At 35.0% G+C, this 26,524-nt stretch overlaps 1 protein-coding gene across 1 annotated transcript; it reads left to right on the forward strand.

Moving 5' to 3' along the window:
• The first annotated feature begins 87 nt into the window (after positions 1–87).
• SLC10A2 (solute carrier family 10 member 2) lies at positions 88–22,674 on the forward strand. The gene is made up of 6 exons (XM_044667180.1): positions 88–461; positions 9,875–9,993; positions 14,496–14,584; positions 17,383–17,558; positions 18,959–19,116; positions 22,547–22,674. The coding sequence occupies exons 1-6, from the start codon at positions 88–90 to the stop codon at positions 22,672–22,674; spliced, it is 1,044 nt and encodes a 347-aa protein (XP_044523115.1).
• Positions 22,675–26,524: the final 3,850 nt, after the last annotated feature.

Here is a 26,524-nt window from a genome sequence, read left to right on the forward strand (position 1 = left end):
GGCACTCCTTTTGCTTCAGTGTACAGCAAGGACTACATTCAGGAAACCCAGCTACTGAAGACTTAATCACCAACCACCAGAACAAAAATGGATTCTACTGATTGCTTTCCTAATGCCACCATTTGTACTGGTACATCCTGTGTGTTGATTGACTCTGATTTCAACAGAACTCTGAGTGTTGTCCTAAGTACTGTTCTTACCATCTTGTTGGCCTTAGTGATGTTTTCCATGGGTTGCAATGTAGAAATCATGAAATTCCTGAATAACTTAAAGAGACCATGGGGTATATTTGTGGGCTTCCTTTGTCAGTTTGGAATTATGCCTCTCATGGGCTTTATCCTATCAGTGGCCTTTAACATCCTCCCTATCCAGGCTGTTGGAGTGCTCATCATGGGCTGTTGCCCAGGAGGAACAGCTTCCAATATTTTGGCTTACTGGTGTGATGGTGACATGGACCTGAGGTAAGAGAATCCAATTGTTAGTTTGTTGAAATCACATTGGATTTATCCTTTTAGAAGTCTGTATGTAATATGCTGAACTTGGAATGAATCTACTACTGATCTAACCAATGATTAAAAAATCAAACAAGGAAGGACACATGTATTTCCTTGTGCTGCTGACAGGCACCTTGGCTTCAGGAGCTGCTTTTATTGTTGTCATTATATTAAACCTGCTGTCAATGGTGGAGATTCAATCAATTGCTATTTATCACTGGGAGGGAAATCTCTATTTTCTGAAGGGAAAAACCTCTTCCAAACCACAAGCTATAGTCAGCAAAACCTTAAAATACCAAAGAATGGTGAGAAATCATGGTGGTAGTAGTAAGGAATGAAATGTGTGGTCACAACTAGCTGTTAAGAAACAAAATGTGATGAGGCAGTAGACTCACTCCTCTGGGTTAATTAAGCTTATCTTTGGAGGTAAACGTCAAGGCAAAAATGTGCTTTCTTTTCTTTGGGGTGAGGGACTGGAGGAACTACAAGCTGCTTCTTTCTATTTTAATTGTGATTACTTTATTCTAAAATAAACAGAAAATGATTTCCCAGCTTCCCACAGAGTTATATAAATTGCAATATTTGTTCAATTCATCATATTCCAGTCTGAACTAGCACTGAAAAAAAAACTAATAGAAATAAGATGTGGCAGTAGAGTGAATAGATCAGGAATTTTAATGTCAAAAGCATTTGAATAGGAAAAAATTTATTTTTCTGTGTCTCACAACATGCCATTCCCTGTGAAAGGCATGCATTTATACATAATATCCAGGTGTTAAAGTAATGCAAGCTTATTAATACCATATACTAGGCAATCAGCCCTGTTAATCACCAGCTACTGTACTCAGGAGAAGATTGAGAAATGTATAGATTAGATATAAAAAGGCAGAAACTGCTGAGTATATATACCTGTATGTGCCAAGGACATCATGTCAAGTAAAGGAGAAACTGAGAGCTAATTCTACAAGCTTTATCTTCTCTCCACTCAGCTCTATCATCCCTCTCTCCTTTGGATGAGATCTTTGGATGAGAAATAAGTCTAATTCTTCAGGCCCCTCCTTTCTTCTCCAATAAGAAAATACGATGTCTACCTTTCATAGTAAGATTTCGTAAAAATAACAAGGGATAGTAATTATGTTCAACTTCTATGCATGTTTAGTTTGCATGTGAAGGTGTTATATTGAAAGATCTATGGACCAGTCTGGCGTGATCACCAATCAAGGTTATCTTAACAGATCGAGCCTGACTAGATTATATTTGCATGAATATGAATATTTAGAACAAATACAACTGTTCTCCCTCAGACTGGTAATATTTCAGTGAAATAACATAATTTCCCAATACAAGCATTTACCATTTCTTTAGAAAGGAAAAACATGTCTCATTTTTACATCTGCCTTTGAAAATAAATATAATATTTAGAATACTTTTTTGAATAATTATTGAAATGGAGATTCCTTTCTGACAACTATTTAGCACAATCTTTTCAAATGTCTCTGAGATAGTTGCATATTCTTAATAAAATCACTTCATTTCCTAGAAGGAAGGGAGAATATTAATGTAAAAATTTTAAATATTTTTTAAATTATAGGATCTCTTGTGTTAACATGTTCTAGCAAGTATATTTAGCAAAAGTTTTCAAAATGGGTAAATAAGAAGAAATCTATGAAAAATTAAGATGTTTCTAATAAGTACCTAATAGCTAGGATATGCCAGTTATCTACCACAAATAAGTAAAACCAATGGTTATTCCCCAGAGAATGGATGAAAGAGCAAAGATATGCCTAGTTAGTGCTAATGCACATGCTAAACCCTGGAGACACAAATATATTTTATTGAGGAAACAGTGCACAGGGTAGAGTGGTAATAAGACCGGGGTACTTTGTCTTTGTGGCCAAAAGAGGGAAAAAATTCTCAAAAGAATTATAAACTTAGGGGGCAGCTGGGTAGCTCAGTGGATTGAGAGTCGGGCCTAGAGACAGGAGGTCCTAGGTTCAAATCTGGCCTCAGACACTTCCCAGCTGTGTGACCCTGGGCAAGTCACTTGACCCTCATTGCCCACCCTTACCACTCTTCCACCTAGGAGCCAGTATACAGAAGTTAAGGGTTAAAAAAAAAAGAAAGAGAAGAATTATAAACTTAGAAACTCCTATATACACCAAAATCTTCATAGTAGCACTTCTGGTGGTAGCAAAGAATTGGAAATGAAGAAGATGTCTGTTAATCAAGGAGAAGCCAAACAAAGTGTTACACATAAATGTAATGGCATATGATTGTGCTTAAGAGAGAATGAATATGAAGAATACAGAGAAGCATGGCAAGACATACAAGGTAATATGGAAACAAGTAAGTAGAATTGGGAAAATGATAGAGGCAGTGAATATAACAATATAAATAGAAACAATTAGGAATAATCACAACAACAAAAGAAATGTGGCTTAATTAAATTAATTACAATTAGCAAGCTTAGCTTCAAAGAAGAAATATGTGAGAGTACCTTACCCTTCTTCTTTGCAGGCATGAGGGAAAAGACATCCATTAGTATGAAACACCACATATTCTGTTACATTCCGTTAATGTGTTAGTTAATTTTGCTGAACTGTTTTTTCCTCCTCTTTTTCTTTTCTATTCTTTTACACAAGGAATGACTTGCTGGGGAGGTAAAGGGTGTGATATATTTCAGTAATGAGGGTGATAAGAAAACAATCAATATTTTAAAAGAAAGTATAGAATGGTTTATGTAACATGTTCTAGCAAGTACATGCTTTCTACATCTAGTAAAAATTTTAAAAATGGAAAATGAAATAAATCTGTGAAACTGTGGGGAGAAAAACAGCTTAAACCATTTCTCCATTTGTGTAAGCCTCTCAAGTAATCAGAATGAGCACTGGAACAATAATGAGAAATGAGGTGCTAGACAATTTAATTTGAATTATAGACACAGTATTCACTGGAAAACTGCCCTAGTCTCCCAAAGAGGTTAATAGCATTTCAAGATGGAAATGACATTAGTGAACATTTGGTCCAACAGTCTCATTTTACACATGAGGAAACTGAGGCCCAGAAGCAGAAGTAATTTGACTAAGGCTCCACAACCAATCAGCACTGGGCTTAGTTTGAATTCAAATTCCCTGACTCCAGATCAAGCCCTTTTGGTACTATACAATACTATGAGTACTATACTAATACGGATGAGACCATATTAGAATTTGTCACCTATCTGGAACTCAGCCAAGAGGAAACTTGGTCTACACAGAAATGAATTTCCTCATCTATAAAATAAGGGGGCTGGACTAAGTGATCTCTAAGGTCACTTCCAGGTCCAAAGCCTATCTCCCTATGATCCTAATATAACCAAGAACCAGGAAGTAAGCTTAAACCATTTCAGTACAGCCAAAATAAGTAAAGTCCACACAGTATAGCTTATGCACTTGATTCATAGGAAAGCCCCTTACAATTTCACTCAGGGCCTAATTTCTCTTATTTTATACATAATACTAAAGAGTGATCATCTGGTTTCCTCAAAATCTAAAATGTGTCCATTAAAAGAGTGAAAAAAGACCAACCACACCTAGGTATCTTGCTAATAATAAGAAGTAAAAACCCCAAATTGAGGAAACTAGTCAGAAAATCATAAAAAGGAGACGAAAAAACAGAAGATTCAATAATTACTTACTTCTATATAGACCTTTCAGCTTTATGAAACACTTTCCTCCCTCGTAACAACAGAATAAAGTAAGAATGCAAAGTATTATTATATTTAATATATATTGGTAACTCTTTTGCATTCAGGGCAACTGAGGCTAAGAGACATAACTAATAAGTGCTTGGGCTTCAATTAAACCCCATCACCAGCATTCTTTCTCCTCTGGGGCACTATGTAGGAGTAACCTTAAGCTATCCAGAAAACTCGTTCTCTAAGGGAAATGGAAAATTGAGTTTTTACTGTCACTCATTCAGAAATAAAATTCACCTTAGAATTTCATATTTCTGTATTCAAGCCATCACCACTGTGACCTTGTGCTTCCTGCTACTTTATACTCCCATTCCTCTCCTCCTGACTTGCAGTTTGTGACAGGAAATGCAAAGATCAAGTCAAAAGGTTGTTGCTCCCGAAACCATGGATGCATGGTAGTCATTTGAAACCTTCACCTCTACTTCTGCCTCAAGTGCCTTTTCCAAAGCCTAAGATTTAGAGCAACTGTTTGAAAAATATGCCTGCAGATGATAGAATACAGTGACTTATATGATTTAGAGATGACTTCAGGAAATGGCAAACTATTAGGGATTTCATCCAATGGAAACTGTTTCAAGGAGATTTAAAGTAGCTGGAGATAGCATTAATTAGCATTGAGCAACATAGTCTCATTTAGGTAAAAAGCAAATTGAAACTTTAGCCCAATACATGTCATCAAAAATCCCAAAGATTTCTCAGCATCGTAGACATGTAACATAAAGGACTCGATTACTCCTGAAATACATTATTTAATATTCTTTCTTCTAGCTCACAGTCCAGAGGAGCTCTATTATTACATAGAATGCTCCATAGTTTAGAAGCAAAAGCAAGTCAATTAATACCAATTTGGGATGGCATGGCAATATTTTTTTTTTGCTTCTCTAATTCTCAGAAGAAACTACTACCACTTTTTTTCCTTCCCTCACATTTACACCTATGACCAATCATATGTCTTCTCTGCTTTTCTAGGGGTTGAGGTCCTGAATAAGATGGCATAGATGCAAAGAGTACAGAAGTTTCATTACCCTTAGTTTGCAGAATAGAAAGGCTTAAATACCAATTTGTCACTTTCTACATTTGACAAATACTATTTTTCCTCTTTATTGCATTTCTCTTTTGGATAATTCTGTTTTTGTAACCTTTCCTTTGAAACCCAACTTTGATTTACTCTTCCCCTTCCTTCCATTGACCAATCCATTAATTTCTATTATTTTCTACTATTCTCCCCCCTTCTTTGGGGATTCTGTATTCTGTTTCATTTTCTGTTCATCATCAATACTGTTGTTTTAATCCTTTAGAACCTTCTCTCCAACCTCAATGCTGTCAATTTTTGTCACTTTTATTTGTATAAATGTCCATCAATCAACCAATTAATAAGCATTCATTAAGTATTTCTGTTGTACCAAGCACCATATAAGCACTAAGGATATGAAGGAAAAGCAAAAACATTTCTTTCCCTCAAAGAGCTTCCATTCTAATTCCAATTCTAAAATCTAAAAATAACATATGTAAATCAGTACATACAAGATAAATACAAAGTTGTTCAATGGTGGCCTTAGAAAGGAGGAAACTAGCAATTTCATTCTAACTCTTGGCACTGACTGATTTTCCTCATGCCTCATATTGTCTTCAATTTTTCATTTTCATTTCCCATTATTTTATTCCCCTTTTCATTTTCATAGTTCTTTTTTTCTTTCTTCAGGTCTCCCTAGTCTACATATTCTGCCATCCTTTCTTAACTGCTATTCTCATCCAAACACAATGAGCACTATCTTCATCTTCGGCATCCCTTCTTCTTCAACACTAACAGATCTCCATATCCCTCTTCACTTATATTTTTCCATAGACATGCTAGCTGACAGTTAATAGAGCTATAGTGTAAGTTTTGGGTTTTTTTTCTCTTTTCTTCTAGCTCTCACTTTCAGAGGTAGCTTTGAGCTGTCAAACCCCTATTCTTGCATCTATTCAAATTCTTTTCTAAAATTATGAATTCTTCTCTTATCATTCAAGCAAGCCCTCTTCTCCTTAAAGTTCTTCAGTCGTGCCTTGTGGATTTCTGCAACAATTCTATTCAATATATTATCTATACAATTTTCTGTCATTTTCTTTTCCTCCAATATCCATCCTAACCTATCTTCTTCACTTTCTCAAAGACTATCACATATTTGATGACTTCTCCCACTCTCATATCTTCCTTCCCACAGATTTGCAATGTATCACTCTCCTCTTGAAGTCCTTCTCCACTTTTTCCATAAACTTTAATAACAATTCAAAATTGAAGACATCTGAAAATAAAGGAGAAAAAAGAATAAGCAAAGAGATAGAAAAATCTAAAAGTTCCTTATTTCATTTTTTTTCATATTACATATCTAAATGGAGTTATCCTTCTACTACAATAGACTACCTCACTCAAGGAAACAATTACCAGTGCTGGGTTTTTTTCTAGAATATAACCAGTAATTAAAATTATTCTTAACTGAAGCCAATGAAAGAATTAGGAAGAAAGCTATTACTAAAAATGAATGAATAACAGAGAGATCCGCCTTCCTGAGCAATCTTTTACCTTTATCCTCCCCCATTCCCTGAGGTTAGAAGGACTAGAATTGGGAGATATGTATAAGGACCTCCCAGATGAGGAAACTCCCTCTACCAATCCAATTTGCACCTTCTCTGAGACTTACATTCTTAGAACATAGCCTAGAACCATGCTGGTGAATCTATGGTACACATGCCTGAACATGCCAGAGAGGGCTGCTCTTCCCCCTTTCCACATGTGCCTGAGGATCACATGACCTGCCTCTCTGCCCAGCAACCCAATTGGAGAGCTATGTGCTTCCTCCCTCCCCTGTTTGGGGTAAGGTGGAGATCTCACATAAGGCATGAGAGTTGCAGTTTGGGCACTTGGTCTCTAAAAGGTTCACCATCACTGACCTAGAATATTGTAGAGCTAAATGACTTGTCTAGCACCACTTCACCAGCATATATCAGAAGTGGTTTTTGAACTCAAGTTTTTATGGTCAGCTCCTTATTCACTGTTCCAAGTTGGCTGGCTGTCAGTCTGTCTGTATGTCTGTCTGTCTTTCTATCTCTAAGAAACTCATATTTCTGTTGAGCTATCTATAGATAAGTGAATTAAATCTAAAATACATATCTTTACTTAAAAGAAGTCTCATTTTGCTTACCTTAATGGGAAACTATAGGAGACTTTCACTTTAGAATTTGTTTCTTTTTGCTGATTTAGGCACATTTATATTTTTTCTTCACATATTAACAGAGAGAGCTTTCTGTATCTACCCATATTTTGTTATCTTCTTGTAGTAATTGAGGAAGGGAGCATTTTGTCATTCCTATCATTCATGGAATACTTGCCACGATTAGAGACTCTGTTCCAAGTAGAATGAACCATTGACTTGAAGCCAAAAGAACTGTAAACATCAGCTCCAATCCTTACTAGCTATATGACCCTGGGTCAGTCACATAACCACTCTGAATTTCATTTTCCTCATCTGTAAAGTTATTATTATAATACTTGTAATCACTATTTCATGAAGTTGTTGTGAGAAAAGTATTTTGTAAACCTTAAATTCCATGTGAATATGAATTAGTAGTAGTATACAACATTACTATAATGAAATATCTGAACCTAGATATCTGTGATAACAGTTGTGAAAGTTTAGCCTTTAGTTATAGTGTACTAGAGGTGGTGTGACAATAATGCAGTAACACAGCTCTCATGGCAAGTTTTCAAGGTTCAGTCACACATGCACATTTTCTTTCGGTTAACCTTATAAGGTGTGCTGAGATTTGAGGTGTTCCAGAAAAAAACCCTTAGGCCAAAATTATTTCCCTCACTACCCACCAAGTTGCCTGGAATTCTATCAATAAAGATTTATTTATTTGGTCTTTGAAGGGATTTAGGTCTTCTTAGAATCATGAATGTTATTCAATATCCTCTATTTAAAATACAAATGCCCCTGGCAGAGGTAACACTAAACCATTACTCCTGGAAATGTGTGTTTTACATTTCTGTGCCAGCACCAAAATGCAGCTGTTTTCAAGATAGTAAATGGGGAGCAACAGAGGAGAGCTGTCCACAGCTGAAGCTTATTCAGAAAATCCAGAGAATTAGCCAACTAGGGCTCTAAGTACAGCAGCAGAGATCTTCATATTCAACAGAGACAAATTGGTTTCATACTTCTTTGAATGAACTCAACCCAACTGGGACAACAATTTTTTTCTTAACTATAGACCACATTTTCCTATTTTGGCCTCTCAATCCTATTAACCTTAGAGATCTTGGGCATGCCAATTGCCTCCAGCTCTTGCCAGCTTCCAACCTTGGATAACTAAATATTTACTTTAATGTCCTCCTCTTGCTCCCTGTGCCTCAATGAGACATTTCCAATACAGACCAAGCTTGTGTAGGCAAAGTCAATCACACCCTGGATGCCACTATGATTAACTATAGTCCCTGACTAAATCTGCCACTGGTCTTACCCCTAGAATAAGACTGGAAAGCAATACAAATACAGTATGTGCCTTTGCTCAGAGACATTATGCTTCTATGCCAGACATCAATAATCTGAAACTTCATCTTTTTAAGAAGTTTATTATAATTATAATTTAATTATTTTAGGAAAGAACAATAGTACAATAGAACTTAGAGATTGAAAGGACATTAGTGATTAGTTTAACTGCCACTCTTATTTTTTCAGAAAAGACAATAAGGCCAAGTTAAATGAAATAGCACAAAAAATCCCATATGGACATAGAAAGAGCCTTAGATTTGGCATCAGAACACCAAGGACTGAATCCTGGCTCTACTACTGTCGACCTTGTATAATTTTGAGCACCAGGTTACTTAGTCTTTGAGACTTCATTTCCTCATTTATAAAATTGAGAAATTGGACTTGATTATCTCTAAATTCCTTTCCAGCTAAGGCTGTAATTAACAATTATTTCTTTCTACTCTTAATTAACTGGAAATTTTAATATATATATAAATATAAACATATAAGTTATTCATATATTATATATTTACATAATTAAGTATATGGAATAATTATACAATACATTTCTATAATGAATTATATACTAATTAATGATATCACATATTAATATAATAATATGTATTTATATATATAATGCCCCTTCAGAAAATACTTCCTTGGAGGCTTATTCTCTTCTGAGCTAGGTAGGAAAGAGGCAAGAGATGTCCCTAGAAAGCCCCTTTGATACCAGTGTGAAATGATCCAATACTGAACTACCTCAAAGATCTTGGATATCAACCACAACAATTTTACTGCCCTAAGACAGATTCCAAGTAATAGGGGCTGAGAGACTGTGAACACTTGTTCGAGGGTAATGATCTTTGATCTCACGAGAGTTAAAATGATAATAGCTAAAGTCCTTAGCAGCACAAGAGAGTAAGACATGCTCCTGTGGGAGAGCAATAGATTAAAGATAAGGAGTGGCATGAAAAGAAGGCAGGAGGATACCAAGGAACTACATGATGCTACTGCTATTGATAATCTCATGTTGGATATTATACTATGAATTTGCAGTGTGGGGGGACAATTACACTTGGAAAAAAAGGTAAAAAATTTTTTTAATTAAATAAATAAATTTGTCCATTTCTTCACAGTATCAGCATGACAACATGTTCCACACTGCTTGCCTTGGGAATGATGCCTCTTTGTCTCTTTCTTTATACAAAAATGTGGATAGATACTGGGACAATTAAAATTCCCTATGACAGTTTAGGTGAGTTGTTTTTTTATGCTATACTTTAACATTTTTTCTTATCTTCTATCTGTTTTCTACATCCCTAATTTTTCTGGGTTCATTCTAGTGTTCATTTTTATTAATTATGGGCTATTCATGACTTTTAAAATATTCCTAATAGAGAGAGGAGGCAGCGAGATGGTGCAATGGTTAGAACAGTGGGCCTAAAGTCAGGAAGATCTGAGTTCAAATGTAGCCTCAGACACTTACTAGCTGTGTGACCCTTGAAAAATCACTTAACCTCTATTTGCTTCAATTTATCATCTGTAAAATGGGGAAAAACTGAAGAAGAAATGGCAAACCACTCCTGTATCTTTGCCAAAAAGACCTCATGGACCCATGGGGTCGTGAAGAAGTGTCAGAAATGACTGAGAAACTATAAAAAGAGAAAGGATAATATATACTCCTAATATGCATACATATACATAAATATAAATGCACATGCATATACATATATACATATATCTGGTATAGAAGAAAGAACAGAGAACTAGATTCTAATCTTGCCTCCCACTAACTTCAGCTATGATCATCAACATGTCAATCACTTAACCAAACCTGGTTTTATGTAGAGTTAAGTGAGCAGTACCAGTTGTTAAATTTTCAGTGTGATCATTTACACCTCAGAAATCAACAATTGTTACAAATTAGGGCTTAGTTTATTGTTGTATTTATTATATAGACTTAAGAAAGTGTTAATAAAGTAGAATGAACTCAAAAGTATCTGAGTATTCATCCCTCTCCTTCTCAGCTTAATTAATATACATTTACCTGGGTACCCAGAAATAGATTTAATCAGTAGCATAGTACTTTTTGGTATGTTGCACATGATTTTAAATGTATGGATTTTTTTAAATAGGGAAAACACCTTTTATTTCAAAATTAGTAATATTTAGCAATAAAGCTTAAAATTAGAATGTCTAACAGAGATGGCACAAGGCTCAAACCCACACTAGTGTATAAGTAAATAATATCTGATCCTTTTTTAAGGGTAAATTATGATAGAAAGAGAAGAGATCATGAAGATACTAGTCATATAAAAGAGGACAGAACTATTTTAGAAGGGAGAATAGAAATTAGGGCTTCTAAAGAATTTTTCTAGGTCCAAAGCTATATTTAATGTCCCAAATTTTTGTTCCACCAGCCAGAAAATAGTAACAATAGACTACTCAATTTTCCAAAATAAAGACCCTTAAAACTGAAGATATGGAAAGTTGATAACATGAAAGTACCTTTAAAATGTTTAAGGTCCTAGAAGTATACAAAGTTTTATTATTTCTTAATTTCTGTCATCTAAGACCTTCCACAAACATATAAGAATCCTGGACAATTCATCAAATGAAATGAATGAGAACTCTGATGTTCTTTCAATCTCAGTCCAGAAACTGCTCTGGAATTTTCATAATGTTCTCTTGAGGTGGAAGAAGATAGTAAGGGAAGGTAACATCATGAATAGAAATATCTTTCACTCTGAATACACAGCACCTGTGACATGTGTAAACTGCCACTATTTGGCTTCAACTGGTCAAAGAACTGTATTAATAAGCTAAATGTTGTGGGTTCAATTTTTCACTGAGTTCATTAGCCTTGGTATGTTTCATAGTAGATGCTTTCTTTCACCAGAGAGGCAAGGTAAGAGGGCATGCATGAGTTAGTAAAAGAATCACTACTGTAAGTAAATACAATTAAATGGCATACCTTAACAAGTAAATAGTATGATAGTAGTCTCCTCCTTGTAAATAAAGAACTTTGAATGAAAGCTTCTATATGAGATATGTGTGTATTCTCTATGGTGCCCAGCACATTTAGACCCTTAACAAATATTATATAACCTATATCTGATAAAATTGGAATTTAAGAGAGGGCAACCTATAGAAGTGCCATCACAGAAAACCACTGACAGTTATACTTTGCCCCCTTTCTATTCTTTCTCTCTTCTTCCTCCTCCCCAATTACTTTTCTTTTTTTTTATCTTTTTTTTGCCATAGATCCTTTTTATCCTTATTAATTACCTGGCTTAAATCTGACATTGTACCTACTTAGCTCTATTTTGAGAAACATGGGACTAAATAAGTGACTAACCCATTTAATCAAAAAAGATAAAAGTCATAAAAAAGGTGATTTCTTTTCCTTTTGTACTGAAGTAAATCTATTCTATCTCAACTCTGCTTATTTTAATTAATGTTCCCAGCCTTAGATAGCTTAGAATCTGCTTCCAAGCCTGAGTACAATTTCGTTAATGCATTTCAAGAGCATTTAAAATATTTTAAAAGAAATTGAACACCAAAAGGAAGAAAGGAGGAAAAGAGAGAAGGAAAGGAGAAATAAAGGGAAAGAGAGAGAAGAGGAAAGAAAGAATAAGAGAGAGAAGAAAAATAAAGAAGATAGAGAGAAATAGAGAAAAAGAGATAGAAAGGGGAAAGGCAGAAGGAAAAAGAGAGAGAGAAAGACAGAAAGTAGAGAGAAAGCAGGAGAGAGAGATAGAAAAAAAGGAGAAAGAGTGAGGGGGGATGGCTAGAAAATGAGAGAGCATGAACTCAAGATGCTTTGAGAAGGTAGAAGCTGTGGCTGCTATAATAGAAGCATCGACTGGACAAATGGCTGTTGAATAATATGGGGAAACAAACCATATGTCACAGGAACAGCAGTAAATTGAACACAGTGAAATTGAAGTATACCTCTGTTATCTGGCTGGGTGAGCACGTAGCTGCAAAGAATTGTAATTACTTGAGAAGTTGCCAAATAGATTATCTCAAGGAAAATTTAAAGCATGCTTTCCTTCTCTTCTTTCACCTCTAGGCCATGGATTTGAATGAAGCTGAGTCAGTGGTGCCCTAAAAGTCATTAGCATGTGAGGGTCTTCAGAGTGCCTTGTGAACTCAGGCTAATTTTGAATGCATTTATTTCTCTACCTCCAGGAAAAAGGCCCTCATCCTACATTAGCTGCTAGTGCATACTCATAAAAACAAAGAAGCAAAGAAAAGAATTTGTGAAGCATGGTCTAGTGAAAAGGGCATCCAAGTTGGACTTATGCAGAACTAGATTTAAATCCTGCCTCAGAGTAGCTGTGTGAAACTGGGGGTAGAGGTGGGGTCACAATCTTTCCATGTCTCATCTGTATAAGAGGAGGAAAAGGCCATTAAAGACCCTTCCTTTAAATCAGCTTTAAATCAAGGATCCTCTGACTGTTCATTCTACAAAATTAAGTTCTGAATCAAAAAAAAAAAAAAAACCCTCCCACTTCTCTCTTGTTTTAAAAATGGCAAGAGCCATTTGCTAAAAAAGCATTTGTATAACTGAAACCAAACCCAAGGCAGTACTAAGGATGATAATATTAAAACATAGAAAAGAAATTTAGTAATTTCATTAAATATCTAAAGGAAGAATATTTATATACCCAACATGACTTATTCAATTCTTCTCATGTCCAGCAACAGAGTGGTTTAGTGATTTGCCTACAACAAAAGGAGGAGGAGGAGGAGGAGGAGGAGTGGTAATAGTGGTGATAGAAGTAGTAATAGTGGTAGTGATAGTAGAAGTAATAATAGTCCTAGTGCTGATAGCAGTGGTAGAAGTAGTAATAGTAGTAATAGCAATAGTAATAATGGTAGTAGTAGAAATAGTAGTAATAGTAACACTCGTAGTCATAGTAGTAGTCATAGCAGTTGTAGTAGAAGTAGTGGTTGTTGTTGTTGAAACACTTTTATAAAGTATAATTTTTTAATATTTTAAATATTTTATAATATTTTAAAATATTCTAAAGTATTCTAAAATATTAACAGAGTGGTTAGTAATTTGCCCAAGGCAAAAATAGTAGTAGTAGTAGTAGTAGTAGTAGTAGTAGTAGTAGTAGTAGTAGTAGTAGTAGTAGTAGTAGTAGTAGTAGTAGTAGTAGTAGTAGTAGTAGTAGTAGTAGTAGTAGTAGTAATAGTAATAGTGGTGATAGAAATAGTAATAGTGGTAGTAATAGTAGAAGTAATAATAGTCATAGTAGTGAGAGTAGTAGTAGAAGTAGTAATAGTAGTAAAAGCAATAGTAATATTTTAAAATATTTTTTAAATATTCTCTCATTTAATATTCACAAAAACCTTGGGAAATAGGTGCCATTATTATCCCCATTTTACAAATGAGGAAACAGAGACAGCCTGAGATCAAATGAATTCCCTAGTAAGTGTCTAAGGTCATATTTGAATTCAGGTCCTTCTTATTGTAGACACAGCACTCTATCTTCTCTGCCAGCTAATCCACACATTCAGTATACACCAATAAGACAGTTCTTCCTGATTCAGAATGAGGTTTTTTTACCTACTATTTACCACTGCTATCAAAGAATCATAGATTTATTATTGGAGAGGACCTGATCTGTAGAGGAGAGGGCCCAGAGTCTTTTAAGTCCTTGCAAGATGTTATTCCTCTTATTTTAACTTTTTCTTTCTTTGGTATCTTTGCTCTCAATAAAGTTTCCCTTTTATTATTTCTAGGTATTTCTTTAGTTGCTCTCATTATCCCTATTTCTGCGGGAATATATGTCAATCACAAATGGCCAGAGAAAGCCAAGGCCATACTTAAGGTAAGAGACTTATGCAGCATTGCCCACCCAGATAAATGAACAAACATCATGATAGAAATATTTTTTTTTCCTTAGTGACACTAAAATATTTTTTATCGTGTCATATGTTTTTCTCCTGGGGCTGTCTGGAAACTTCCCAGACTATATTTCCATGTACACTATTCTTCTATCAACAAAACCAAAGTACATTTCTATCCCTATACATGAGGAAGTTGTCCTGAATTGTGCAAAATGGTGCTTGGCATTTTATCCTCCTTAAACTATAATATCCTTCTAATATCCTTTATGAAATCTCTTGGTATCTTATTGTGCTTTTTACTCTCTGAGTATTTGGAACCAAAATCTCAACCATTGGATAAGCAAAAAAGTGAATGGATGGACAATGAAAAATTCTTCTCCAGCCAAGTTCCTTATATTCATTAAATCCTTATAAAGTATAGATAATAATACAAAATTGCAACAAAAATCCCTTACAAACTTTTATGGTTTTCAAAGCACTTTCACATACATTACTTCATCTCACCCTCAGAATGTGAATATTATAATCTAATTTTGCAGGTGAAAAAAAATTAGATTTAACATAGACTAAAGAACTCTGAAAAAAGTTATGTAGTTAGGAAGTGGTGGAATGAAGACTAGTACCTAAACATCTTACATTTAATCCACTATGGCTTTCACCAAATCTTTCAATGTTTAACATTTTTTGAAGACTGTTGAAAAAAGTTAAATATATCTTTCCTGTTATTAAGGAAATGCTCAAAATATAGCAAGAATTTCGAAGAATGTCCTAAAGTCCATTGGGTTTCTTCTAGAGTTAGAGTTTTCCATTGCTGAAGATCTTGAAATAAAAGTTGATTGAAAGTTCATTCAAATTATAGAAAGGATTCATACTTTGAACCATAGTTAAGCTAGATTATTTCTGAGTTCCTTTCCAACACTGTAATTTTGTGATATTGAGAAGGTTAGCATTAATTATCATTCTCAATCACATGACCTATTAAGTGGGATGTGTACCCTTCTGTAGTGGAAAATCTTTAAATCTCCCTGTTAGGAACCCTCTTGTGCTCTAAGGACTGACTTTATGAGGCTGACACACCCAAAAGCTTGCTACAAACAGGGAGACCAATAGCCCATCCTTCCCCTGTATCTGCTGGAACTCCAGAACAAAGCAGGTGGCTCCACTTCATAGGGCACTGTTACTTCCCATGCTGTGACCTGGCAAATCCATGATGGATTGGTGTTTTGGACTTACACTGTCTGTACCACACTAAGAACTGTACAAGCCTAAAGCCGCCTCCCCATCACCTCCCTTTGAACAATGCCACAACAGGATGAAGCCTCTTGAAACGATACTGTAACCGGATGCAGGGCTGCTCCCCCTTTTCCATCCAATCATGTAATTCCCTGTTCTTGTATGTTTCTCCAACCATTAAACCCTCTCATACCTGTATGTGCCCCCTGCATAAGCCTATAAAATGCCCAGAGCCCCCCAAACTCGGGGCCCAGAACTTTGAAGAATGATCCCATGTGGGTCCACATGCATAATAATAAATCCTTCCTTCCTTACTCTGGAGTGACAATCATGGTTTCCTGTTTGGCTAAACAGAAAATTCTGTAATATTGCTATTAGCTATATTGAGACCTTGTTAGTGTTTCTCCAGTTTTTCTGATTTGATTTGAGAACCACATGAGGACACAAGATGAAAAAAGGAAGCAGTGAGATACTAGAAAGAGCACTGGACTTGGAGTTCAAAGAGCTTTCTTTGAATTCTGGCTCAGTCCTCTTACTATCTGTGTGATCTCAACCTTAATCTCTCTGAGCCTTGATTTCCACATGAGAGGGTCATTCTAGGTAGCTTCTATGGTCCCCTTCAGAAGTAAATGCTGTATAATTTCTTGATCCTATGGATACCATAGTTAAAAATCTATAAACAAGGAAAACCTAGCAGAGTTCTTTAGTTCTTTGGCAAAGGTAGGAGAAAAGCGAAACAACACCAAAATAGTAGAAGGGGAAAAGATGAGAAAAAAGGGAAGCTACAATACACTAACTGAGTAATCATCTCTAGACTGATTGTATATGAACCATATATCTATTATCACAGAATCATAGAGTCTCAGAGTCTAGCCCAGCTCCCTATCTCTAGTATTACTCTATTCTCTGGTTCTCTCATGAAAAATATGGAACTCGCTCCAGAATCTTGAATGGCACAATATAAGATAGTGACTTTGCTTGATACCTATAAAGGTGGGGTATGGGGACCACAACTGTTCAGGACTAGAATTTTGAGTCTGGGCTTAATTTCTGTTGCCCCAGAAATAGAGGTTTTTATTAGAACAGTGTTGTATAGGTTACAAAGCACTGTGTCCACATGATCATGTTTAATTTTCACAATCATCCTGGCAACATTTCTTTCTCCCAAAGACATTGTATTTGAAACTTTGGAAACTTATTCATACCAGTTCTGTATTTGATTTTCTCATGCTCCAAGGATTTCTTCAACATTTATTAAAATTCTTAAAATTTTAAAGATAGGTTGTACAACTATTATTATCCCCATATTATGGATGGAAAACAATGAGGTAAATACTTGTCTATTAGAGAAAAGAGCTAGTACCCAGTGCCAGCACTCCTATTTCTAAGTCTAGGACTCTTTGCCACTTAATATTGCAACACTCCGCCTCTAGTAAACAACTAGGAAGGATTTTTCCTTAAGACTTTTATTTTGACAAGTTATGTATATGGCTATTTACATTGATTACATCCTTTTCATTGAATGTGTTTTTCCTTTCTCTTTCAGATTGGTTCCATTACAGGTGTAATTCTCATAGTGGTCATTGCTGTGACTGGAGGCATATTGTACCAGGGTTCCTGGACTATTAATCCTAAACTATGGATTATAGGAACAATATTTCCAATGGCTGGGTACTTACTGGGCTTCTTCTTGGGAAGGATAGCTGGTCTTTCCTGGCACAGGTACATTCAGTTTGGTGTATGATTTTTGGTGATAACTGGTAAAATTAGTCTATAGTTCAAAATATATTGATCCCTTCTTCCAAATCACTACCCCCAAGGAAAAAAATCATTATATGTTCATTGATTATACCATAATATGTACATGACAGAGAAAAGAAATGCTAACTCATACTGTTTTGGCTCCTTTTCTTTTAGATTGTTTAACACACTGTGCAAAGTCAGACTCTTACATTTCTAAGTGTCCTCACTCTCCAGCCATGACTTGACAAAAAGCCAATTAAAGAAACACTATAATAACTAAAGGCTTTTCTAGCCAAAAAGAGGTCATAGAAGTATCATCATTAAAAGGTGCTGAATATTGGAACTCAGGGTGACATTTGAGGGTCTAATGTTGGCTCACAGAGAGGAAGAAATATTTCTTCTAGTCCTTTGTCTGAACTAGGAAAGTATAAAGAAGCTTTCAGAGTTGGTGGATAGTCAAGGCTAAAATAATTAGAAAGAGATTACTGAAAAAACAATAACTAGTATCTTCATAGTGCTTTAAGAATTGCAAAGAGCATTACACATATTAATTCATTTCATCAGCTACGTAGTAGGTAGGTGTGTTATTATTATACCCATTTTACAGGAAAATTAGGAAACTAAGACAGATAGAGTTTAAGTGACTCTCCCCAACCTACAGAACTATTAAATGTTTGAGTCAGGATTTGAACTCAGGTCTTATCGACTCTGGATCCAGCATTCTATCCATTGTACCACAGAGAAGCAAACAGGAAATCTTCCGATAAACTTTTTTCACTCTTCAACAATAGAATAAAGATTTAGATATCACAAAGAGCACAACCCTCACCATTATCAATCCAAGACCCACACCTGACAAATACAATTTCATATAACCAGAATGGCAACATCAATTAGTTGACATGTCTGTACTGAGCACTTATGTGCCCTCCACAATCACTGAGAACATAATTGACAGAAATAAGCATGTCTATGCCATTTGGAAATGCCCAGACAAGTGTATACATATTTTTCATCTATATGTATGGTACTTCTAGAAAGGTGTCCACATAATGAAACAAGGACTAACCATGGGGTCAGAAAGATGGGTTTAAATCCTGCCTCTGGCATATATGAGAAAATACCTTTGAGAAAATAATTTCTTCTCAGTGCCCCAGTCAACTCTCTAAGACTATAAATTGCAGTGATTAAAAGGGATTCCTCATCCAGAGTTCCCTTCATCAATGAAATCACAGGTTTGGTAAATATAATTCCATAAATATTTGTGTGTGTTTACACAGATGCATATACATTTATGTATATATGTGTGCACAATTCAGATTTCATAGTACTTTGAAAACTAAGATATCCTCTGGACATTTATTTTAATTTACCTTTAGATGCCGTACAGTGGCTTTGGAAACAGGAATGCAGAACACTCAGCTGTGTTCAACAATAGTACAACTCTCCTTCAGCCCTGAAGAGCTTGATCTGATGTTTACCTTTCCACTCATCTACAGTATTTTCCAGTTCGTAATGGCAGGACTCTTCATAGGAAGTAAGTAATCATACTGCATCCTCATATTCTTCTTTCCAGAGTCTTAGAATTGCTAAAATGAGCATTCCTTGGTGTTTGGCAGTGAGTTTTGCAAATAAATACAAAGGGAATTTGGGGGAACAACCCATAATATTATTATAATTTTCTAATTATAGATGAAAAGTTCCCAACTTCAATGGTTTCCAGTAGGAATTCTTCTGCATATGAAATATAAATTTAGGAAAGTCATGCTGTTCATAAGATTACATAAGGGTTCATCTAAGTATGTAATGAGAAAGGAACTTTACTCATTGTTTTTTGTTAAATCCAAGATCCCCACATAAATAATTGTCTAGGTTATTTTATCTGGAAGCAGAGGCTGTCCCTACAAATAAAGACTGAAGAATGGATCAAAACAATTAGGTACCCCCCAAATCCAAAAGCAATCCAGAAGTAGTCCAAAGGATGTGTTTTACCTGAAAAAATTCAAACACTTCCTTTGATTGTCTATTATATCTTGGCATATGTAAGTAGGTGCAAAGCTTCAGTGGTGTGGTGGATAGATGCTGGGATGAGAGTCTGGAAGACTCATCTTCCTAAGGTCAAATCTGACTCAGATACTGACTAGCTGAGTGACCTTGGACAAGCCATTTAACCCTGTTTCCTTCAGTTTCCTTATCAGTAATATGATCTGGAGATGCAAATAGCAAACTATTCTAGTATTTTTGCCAGGAAAACCCCCAAAAGGGTCATGAAGAGTTAGACATGACTGAACAACAACAACAACAACAACAACAACAACAACAACAACAACAAAATTTTTTATCTTTTTTCATGTCCACCCCAGCTGGCCTTATCCCAAATAACAACTTTATTTTTCCCCTTATTATTTTCAAAGTAGTGATTTTGTGCTTCACTTTCATATCTTTTTAAATTTCATTTTCTATTAAAGAAACAGGAATTTTTAAAGCTTTTCAGCTTTTAATGGGGGATAGGGAAAATTAAAAGACAATAATAATGCAGCTGTTAGGCTATGAAAAGCATTTTAAGGACTCTAGCTATGACTTGCTTTCAAAAACCAAAGTGGGGGCAGCTAGGTAGCTCGGTGGATTGAGAGCCATGTCTACAGACAGGAGGTCCTGGGTTTGAATCTGACCTCAAACACTTCCTAGCTGTGTGACCCTGGGCAAGTCACTTAACCCCCATTGCCTAGCCCTTACCACTCTTCTACCTTAGAAGCAATACACAGTATTGATTCTAAAACAGAAGGTAAGGGTTGAAAAAAAAAAAAGCCCTGGATCCAGTGTATCTTATATTTGCCTATGGCTTATAATCACATCATGGTCTGCCCTCTAGTATCTAATTCTCCCAGAATGCAATCTCATTTGAACATGGGTCTGCTTTTCAAATTGCATGTCTATGAGTCAGTAACATTGAAAAAAGAGATTTAGTGTAGTAGAAAGAAGGATGGAAGGAAATAGGCATTTATCATACATCTACTGAGGGTCAGACACTATTCACTTAACAAGATGATCTCATTTGATCCTCACAACTGCCCTCGAAGGTAAGTTTTATTTTTAAATCCAATTTATAGTTGATAAAACCCATCAAGGTTGAGAAAAATGAGGCAAAGGTTAAATGATTTTCCTGAGTCAAATATCTAAGGAGGATTCCCGTCTAGGAATATTCAAATTTCAGATCTTGCTGACTCCAGAACCAGCACTCTATCCACTGCACCATTTAGCCACAGAATGGGAATCTAAGGACCTGAGTTCAGTTTCTGGCCCTGGGTAATCTCAGTCAGCTCAAGGATTTTAGTGGGCAACAAACTCAAAATGAGTCAATACTGCACCATAGAAACCAAAAGAGTTGTCTTGTCTTCTGCTATAACCTTTTTTATTGTACTTGCATCTCCAGGGTTTAGTGAGATGCCTGATAGATAGTAAGAATATAAAAATATTCTATAGTTTATTTTTATAGCTACCTAGCTAGCTAATCTACTATTATTGTGACTGAGAAGCCACACTACATTCTTGAAAGCCCTGCTGGAAAATCCAATCTTATGCAGGTCCTTCTAAGCTAACAAAGCATTTAATACAGGCTTGAAGACTTGTCTAACTACAGAAAGAATCACCTCTAAGAAACTGGCTCCTGTAGGATGGATATTTTTTACCTCAACAAATCATGAAACTAAAGCATGAAGAGATTAAGATATATGTTGGTAGAAGCAGTAGCACACTAATGAAATCATGGATCTTTTGACATACATAGAGGAGGAAATTAACAATTTGTTAATTTTTAAATGCATATTTTACTCTCTTTTTACTGAGGAGGAAACTAAAACTTAGTTCAAAGGTCAAATTTCTCCACAGTCTCACAAGCTAGTAATTGCAGGAAGCAAGAATTGAACCTGAAGCTTCCTGATGCCAGGTCTAAAACTTTATCTGCTATGCTACCCTCTTAATAGAAAAATCACTGAATTGGTAAATCTGAAGAGCTGAATTCTAGTCAGCTTTTGTTTTTTTCACTTCAATTTCCTTCTGACAATTAGATGGTGTAAGATTTAAATAAATGTCCCATACTCCAAGTATTAATTTAATAAAGTTTATTATAAAGGAATAAAAAGGTAATTATCTAACAAAATATAAGACCATGTGAGTAGATTCTCCTGCCACTCACCTCACACCACCTCCACCAATCAGGATCACAGGAAGAGAGAGTGAGGGGCAGGGCTACACCAAATTTACATCCTCCCTATGTCATCACATAATGTGAGAAGGAACATGGGAGGCTGAGAATTGGAGTTCGAGGGTACAGAAATTAATTACACGATGTTTAGATTAAGTGATCACTTAAGGTCCCTTCTAAGTCTAGTATTCTCTGATATACTCATTTTAGGAAGTCTGACTTCTTCCTCTATTACCCTGGAACACTGGGCAAGTCAAATTACAATGCTTTCTTTCCCTGCTCAGTTCCTTAGCATAAGATGAATCATTACAGTCTCACAAATGTTCAAGGTTTTTGTTTGGGTGTTTGGTTCCTGTTTTTGCAGAAAAATCCAGGGAATTATTATTCTTTATAACCAACAAAGTTATCATAGAAGAAAATTATTTTCTTGTTTACAACTATACATGAAAATTGAGCCAAAGGTAGGCAAAGAATAGCCCATTCATTCTCATATGTCATACAATAGTTCTGTATTGGGTCTTACAGAAATTCAGGACACCCATGAGTGAGCTTCATCTTTAATATACTCTCAGAGGTAATTGATCTCTCCAAGTATTCCCATTTCTTTAGAATATTCAGTGATCTTTCAGAAAGCAAAGTGTTTTATAAATGAAAGTCATGTTCATGATCATGTTCTGATGTATTTTGTAGCCTATCATCAATGTTGGGTTTTTGTTAGAAATCTTGAACATATATGTATGTATTATTTTGTTTTGTTTTCTAGGCTACTATCTATACAAGAAATGTTTTAGCAAAACTAGGATAGAACTTGAAGAGGACAAGAACAGTAAAGCAGAGCCTCAACCATCCCATTATAGAGAGAATGGAGGATTTAATCAGCATGAAGACTAGACTCCCATAAAAACAAGAGATTTCAACAAAAAAAAGTTTTGATTTGGTAAACCATTTGACCAAGAAAAAAGTCAAAAGATGAGTTTAGGCTTCTGATCGAAGCCACATATTGAATTCCAAGATAACTGACATGGTAGTCCTGTTTTGATGTTACACAGATTTGTCGAGAACAAACTGATTTTTAATTCTGCCAAGAACAAATATTCAAGGGTCACCATGAACACCTTATAACAATTGTGCTAGATACTCCTTCTGTGGTACTCTTTAAGTTTATCACCCTGAGATGAGAACCTGACATTTTGTACATAAATACAGGTGTGATTCATTGTTGCTGGAAAACTAAAATGTGCTACAATATTTATCTGATTGAGGATTGAAAGTTCCTGTGACATTTTTAAACCATTATTATTCAAAGCTTTTGGATCCTATGCATTAAGATTACCTGCCGGAGAACACCACAGGACAATATCTGATTTTCTTTCTGAAGAGTGGAAAAAAGAAAAGAAAAAAAATGTAAAAGCCTGTTCCAAGAATGATACCTTAACATCATAGCCGACTGGGAACAAAATCAATTTGATTATTGAATGTCTACAAGGACATAGAGTTAGAGATACCCTCCTTACTCAGCATGGACACTCTTCATCCTTTATCCACTTCAAAAATCTAATGTTCTATATAGCATGTTTCAGGCAACTAACAAAAATAAACTATATATATACTTCATTTAGTATACATTATAGAATTTTGCACATTATATGTGATAAATGTCTTTTCATTCATTCACTTTTCATAGAGCTTTCTGAAGTTTTTTTTGAGAACCTTCTCCAAGTAAAGTACTTTCTTCCTTTTCTGTCACTATAGGAAAAGTCACAAAGATTATATGTCAGTCAAATGATCAATACTGATAAAGTATACACTATGTTGAGAGCATATTGAAGACTAATGCTCAGGGGAAGGAAAGGAAGCAGGAGAAGCAAGGAAAACAGACAGCAGTGACTGCCCTATGAACGATGTCTAATGAATGGTAATAGGGCAAACACAAACTAGAAAATATAAGGAACAGAAACTTTCCAAATATGGATGTGGAACATTACAGGTTTACAGATGTAAGTAGTAGCAATGACAGGTAACTAGAGTGATTCAGATCAGAAGGAGCCTAATGGGGAGGTGAGCCCTGAATACTGTGGGAGGTCAAAGACATGTTATAATTATTAAGAGCAGGACAAATCTTGGCAGAGGAAAGGGAGTACTGAAGGAGTAAGTAAGTAGATTTGTCTGGAATAAGCGGAGAAGATGAAACAGGATATAATAGGTCATTGAGATGCTGGAGGGTTCAATTGGTAGAAACTTGAATCTATAATTGGATTCAACTTCCTCTTTCAACAGCAGAATTTGCCCACATTACTAACTCATTTATTAGTACTCTTATTCCACTGTTAACAAGGATAATTTTGTAGTAAAAAAAATTTCATAGTAAAAAAAATTGCTCTCAACTTTTGAATGATCAGCGCTTAGACTGAATTCCTGCATATGGTTCCTGATTAGTATAGCTCCAAAGTAAGAAGACTATATAAGCTCTCAATTTCCAAACGAGGACATTCTGATCAAAACATTACCAAGTTGTATTTACTAGTCCAATGAATTGCACATCAATATTTAGTTAATTCCCAGAATTTCTGCCTTGAGTGAAGACAAATAATAAGGACTAAGAGGGGAGGGTGGTTTTAAAAATTATTTTAAGTTAATAGGTTGAGTTTTTTGTTTGTTTGCGTGTTTGTTTTTAAGAAAATAGGTGGGGAGAGAAGAACAGAAATTTTCTCCTAGTGAAACTTCAAAGAATTGAGCTTTACCTATGAGAAAAGAAGTATCTCAAACCTTATGGCTAGACTTCTATACTTTCCTCATCAAACAGATGACAAACAAGTGCTCTAAGACTTACAGTTGTGAATTCACATTAAGAATTTCTAACACAAGGAAAGTTCAAGGATTGGATATCAACATTGCAATGAGCAAGCAGCATTATTTCTTCCTGTTGTTAAAAATTAAAAAATAAAGAAAAATACCTTTCTACATAATGTGAACTTAGTACTTTGTGGATTGTTTTGTCATTTGCTTTTTTTTTTCTTCAAAATTTTCTTAAGAGGGAAAAAAGCTATCTTTGAAATGATAGATCTCTATTTTTAAATGAATTTAAGAATCAAATTAAAATGTATATTTTGCTGCTTCTGTATCACATTAAATTAATATGTTATTGTAAAGTCAAATAAGTTAACTTAATTTTTTTAACTTGTTCTATTTAAATCATTTCAAAGTGTGATTTCTTTGATCCTAAAGTTTAGCCCAGTGAGCAAAAATAGTGACTACTGTTACATTGTTCTTCAATAAGTTTTTAAATGATTAACTAGTGTGATCGATTAATTAGTACCACAAAATATTATCTCCCTGATTATCAAGAGGACTGATAAAAGAATTATAATGTTTTAGAATGTTTGTTTCTGCATTCATCAATTTTATGATTAATAACTATGATAGTTATGATACGAAGTTGTTATAAATTATGCTTTGAAAGAAGTCAAATTTCATTTGTAGGCAGTTTTTCAACAGCAATTCAGAGGAGGGACAATAATCTGATTTTGTAGATAAAGAAATGACGATCATAAAGCCAGGTCACTGATCAAATCCTCTGTACCAACCACAAGGAAACACTAAGAGAAAACAGTCAATTAGATAGATAGATAGATAGATAGATAGATAGATAGATAGATAGATAGATAGATAGATAGATAGATAAATTAGTTCGTGTGTGTTTATATATGTATATATATATATATATATATTTTTTTTTGGTATGTGTGTGTAAATAGTCGTAAAATATGTTTGCATCTCCCCAGATCACTGGCCTTCTTAAGATTTTGTTTTATGCAATGAAAGTAACCAAATTTCCCATACTCAACCATAATATTGCCCCTTTGAGAACATATCAGTCAGTATTGCCTTCAAAATCTAACATGTACAAATCCAAGTCAGTGGGGGAAAGAAATGGAAAATTGAGAAAGGAAACTTAAAGACAAAAAAAAAAAGATAATTTTTTATTTCTACCTTCCAAAGGAAAAAAACAAATGAAAAAAGATCTCAAGTCTGTAGCAAAGATTTCACGGGTTTAAAAATAAACAAGATTTGTCATAATTTAATTCAGTCTGCCCTGCTTATTTCCGTAAATACTTGGGATTACCTGTTCTGTGCCTAGTAATGTGAATTATTATTACTGTTTTCAAAGCTCTTTACTCACCAAGTCCCTGTGAGGCAAGAAGTGCAAGTCTTATTATACCTACTTTACAGCTGAGGAGTATGAATAATTAGAAATAGAAGAATTACTGATCAAAGCAATAGAGATATTGCTTCTGCTGCAGAAGGAATTTGGACTTCTAAAACCCAAGTGCAGTATACAATTTTTAAGCCAAATCACCTCATTTGGAATACAGGTAAGCACATAATTTTCCAGGTACACTGCTGAGAATAGAGGAATTTAAATAAATACTTTTAGTCTTTAGATAATGCTGGTGCCCAATCAAACCCAAGCTTTCATTTAAGCTCAACATTTTGATTAAGACTTATCCAAAGGTGATCATCTATATGACATGACATGAAAGGTAATACTCATATTGCAGCTGAAAGTTAATGCATTAAACTCACATCGTGTCTTAGGATTTGCTAAGCACTTGACACATATTTTGAAAAGCAGTTTTATGTAGAAAGAGCAGGCTCAAAGCCAGAAAGACCTGAAGTCTAGTCTTGCCTGTGCTTCAGAATGGCTCTTTGTCTCTTAGAAAGGCCTCTAATCTCTTACTCA

The sequence above is a fragment of the Gracilinanus agilis genome, chromosome 3, assembly GCF_016433145.1.
Source record: "Gracilinanus agilis isolate LMUSP501 chromosome 3, AgileGrace, whole genome shotgun sequence".
Classification (NCBI taxonomy): Eukaryota; Metazoa; Chordata; class Mammalia; order Didelphimorphia; family Didelphidae; genus Gracilinanus; species Gracilinanus agilis.

Bases quoted from the DNA above. Each gene is read 5' to 3' on its own strand.
- SLC10A2 (XM_044667180.1), top strand. From the start codon at position 88: ATGGATTCTACTGATTGCTTTCCTAATGCCACCATTTGTACTGGTACA. The intron at 9,994-14,495 runs GTGAGTTGTTTT...TATTATTTCTAG, and splicing joins AATTCCCTATGACAGTTTAG to GTATTTCTTTAGTTGCTCTC. The intron at 17,559-18,958 runs GTACATTCAGTT...ATTTACCTTTAG, and splicing joins GCTGGTCTTTCCTGGCACAG to ATGCCGTACAGTGGCTTTGG.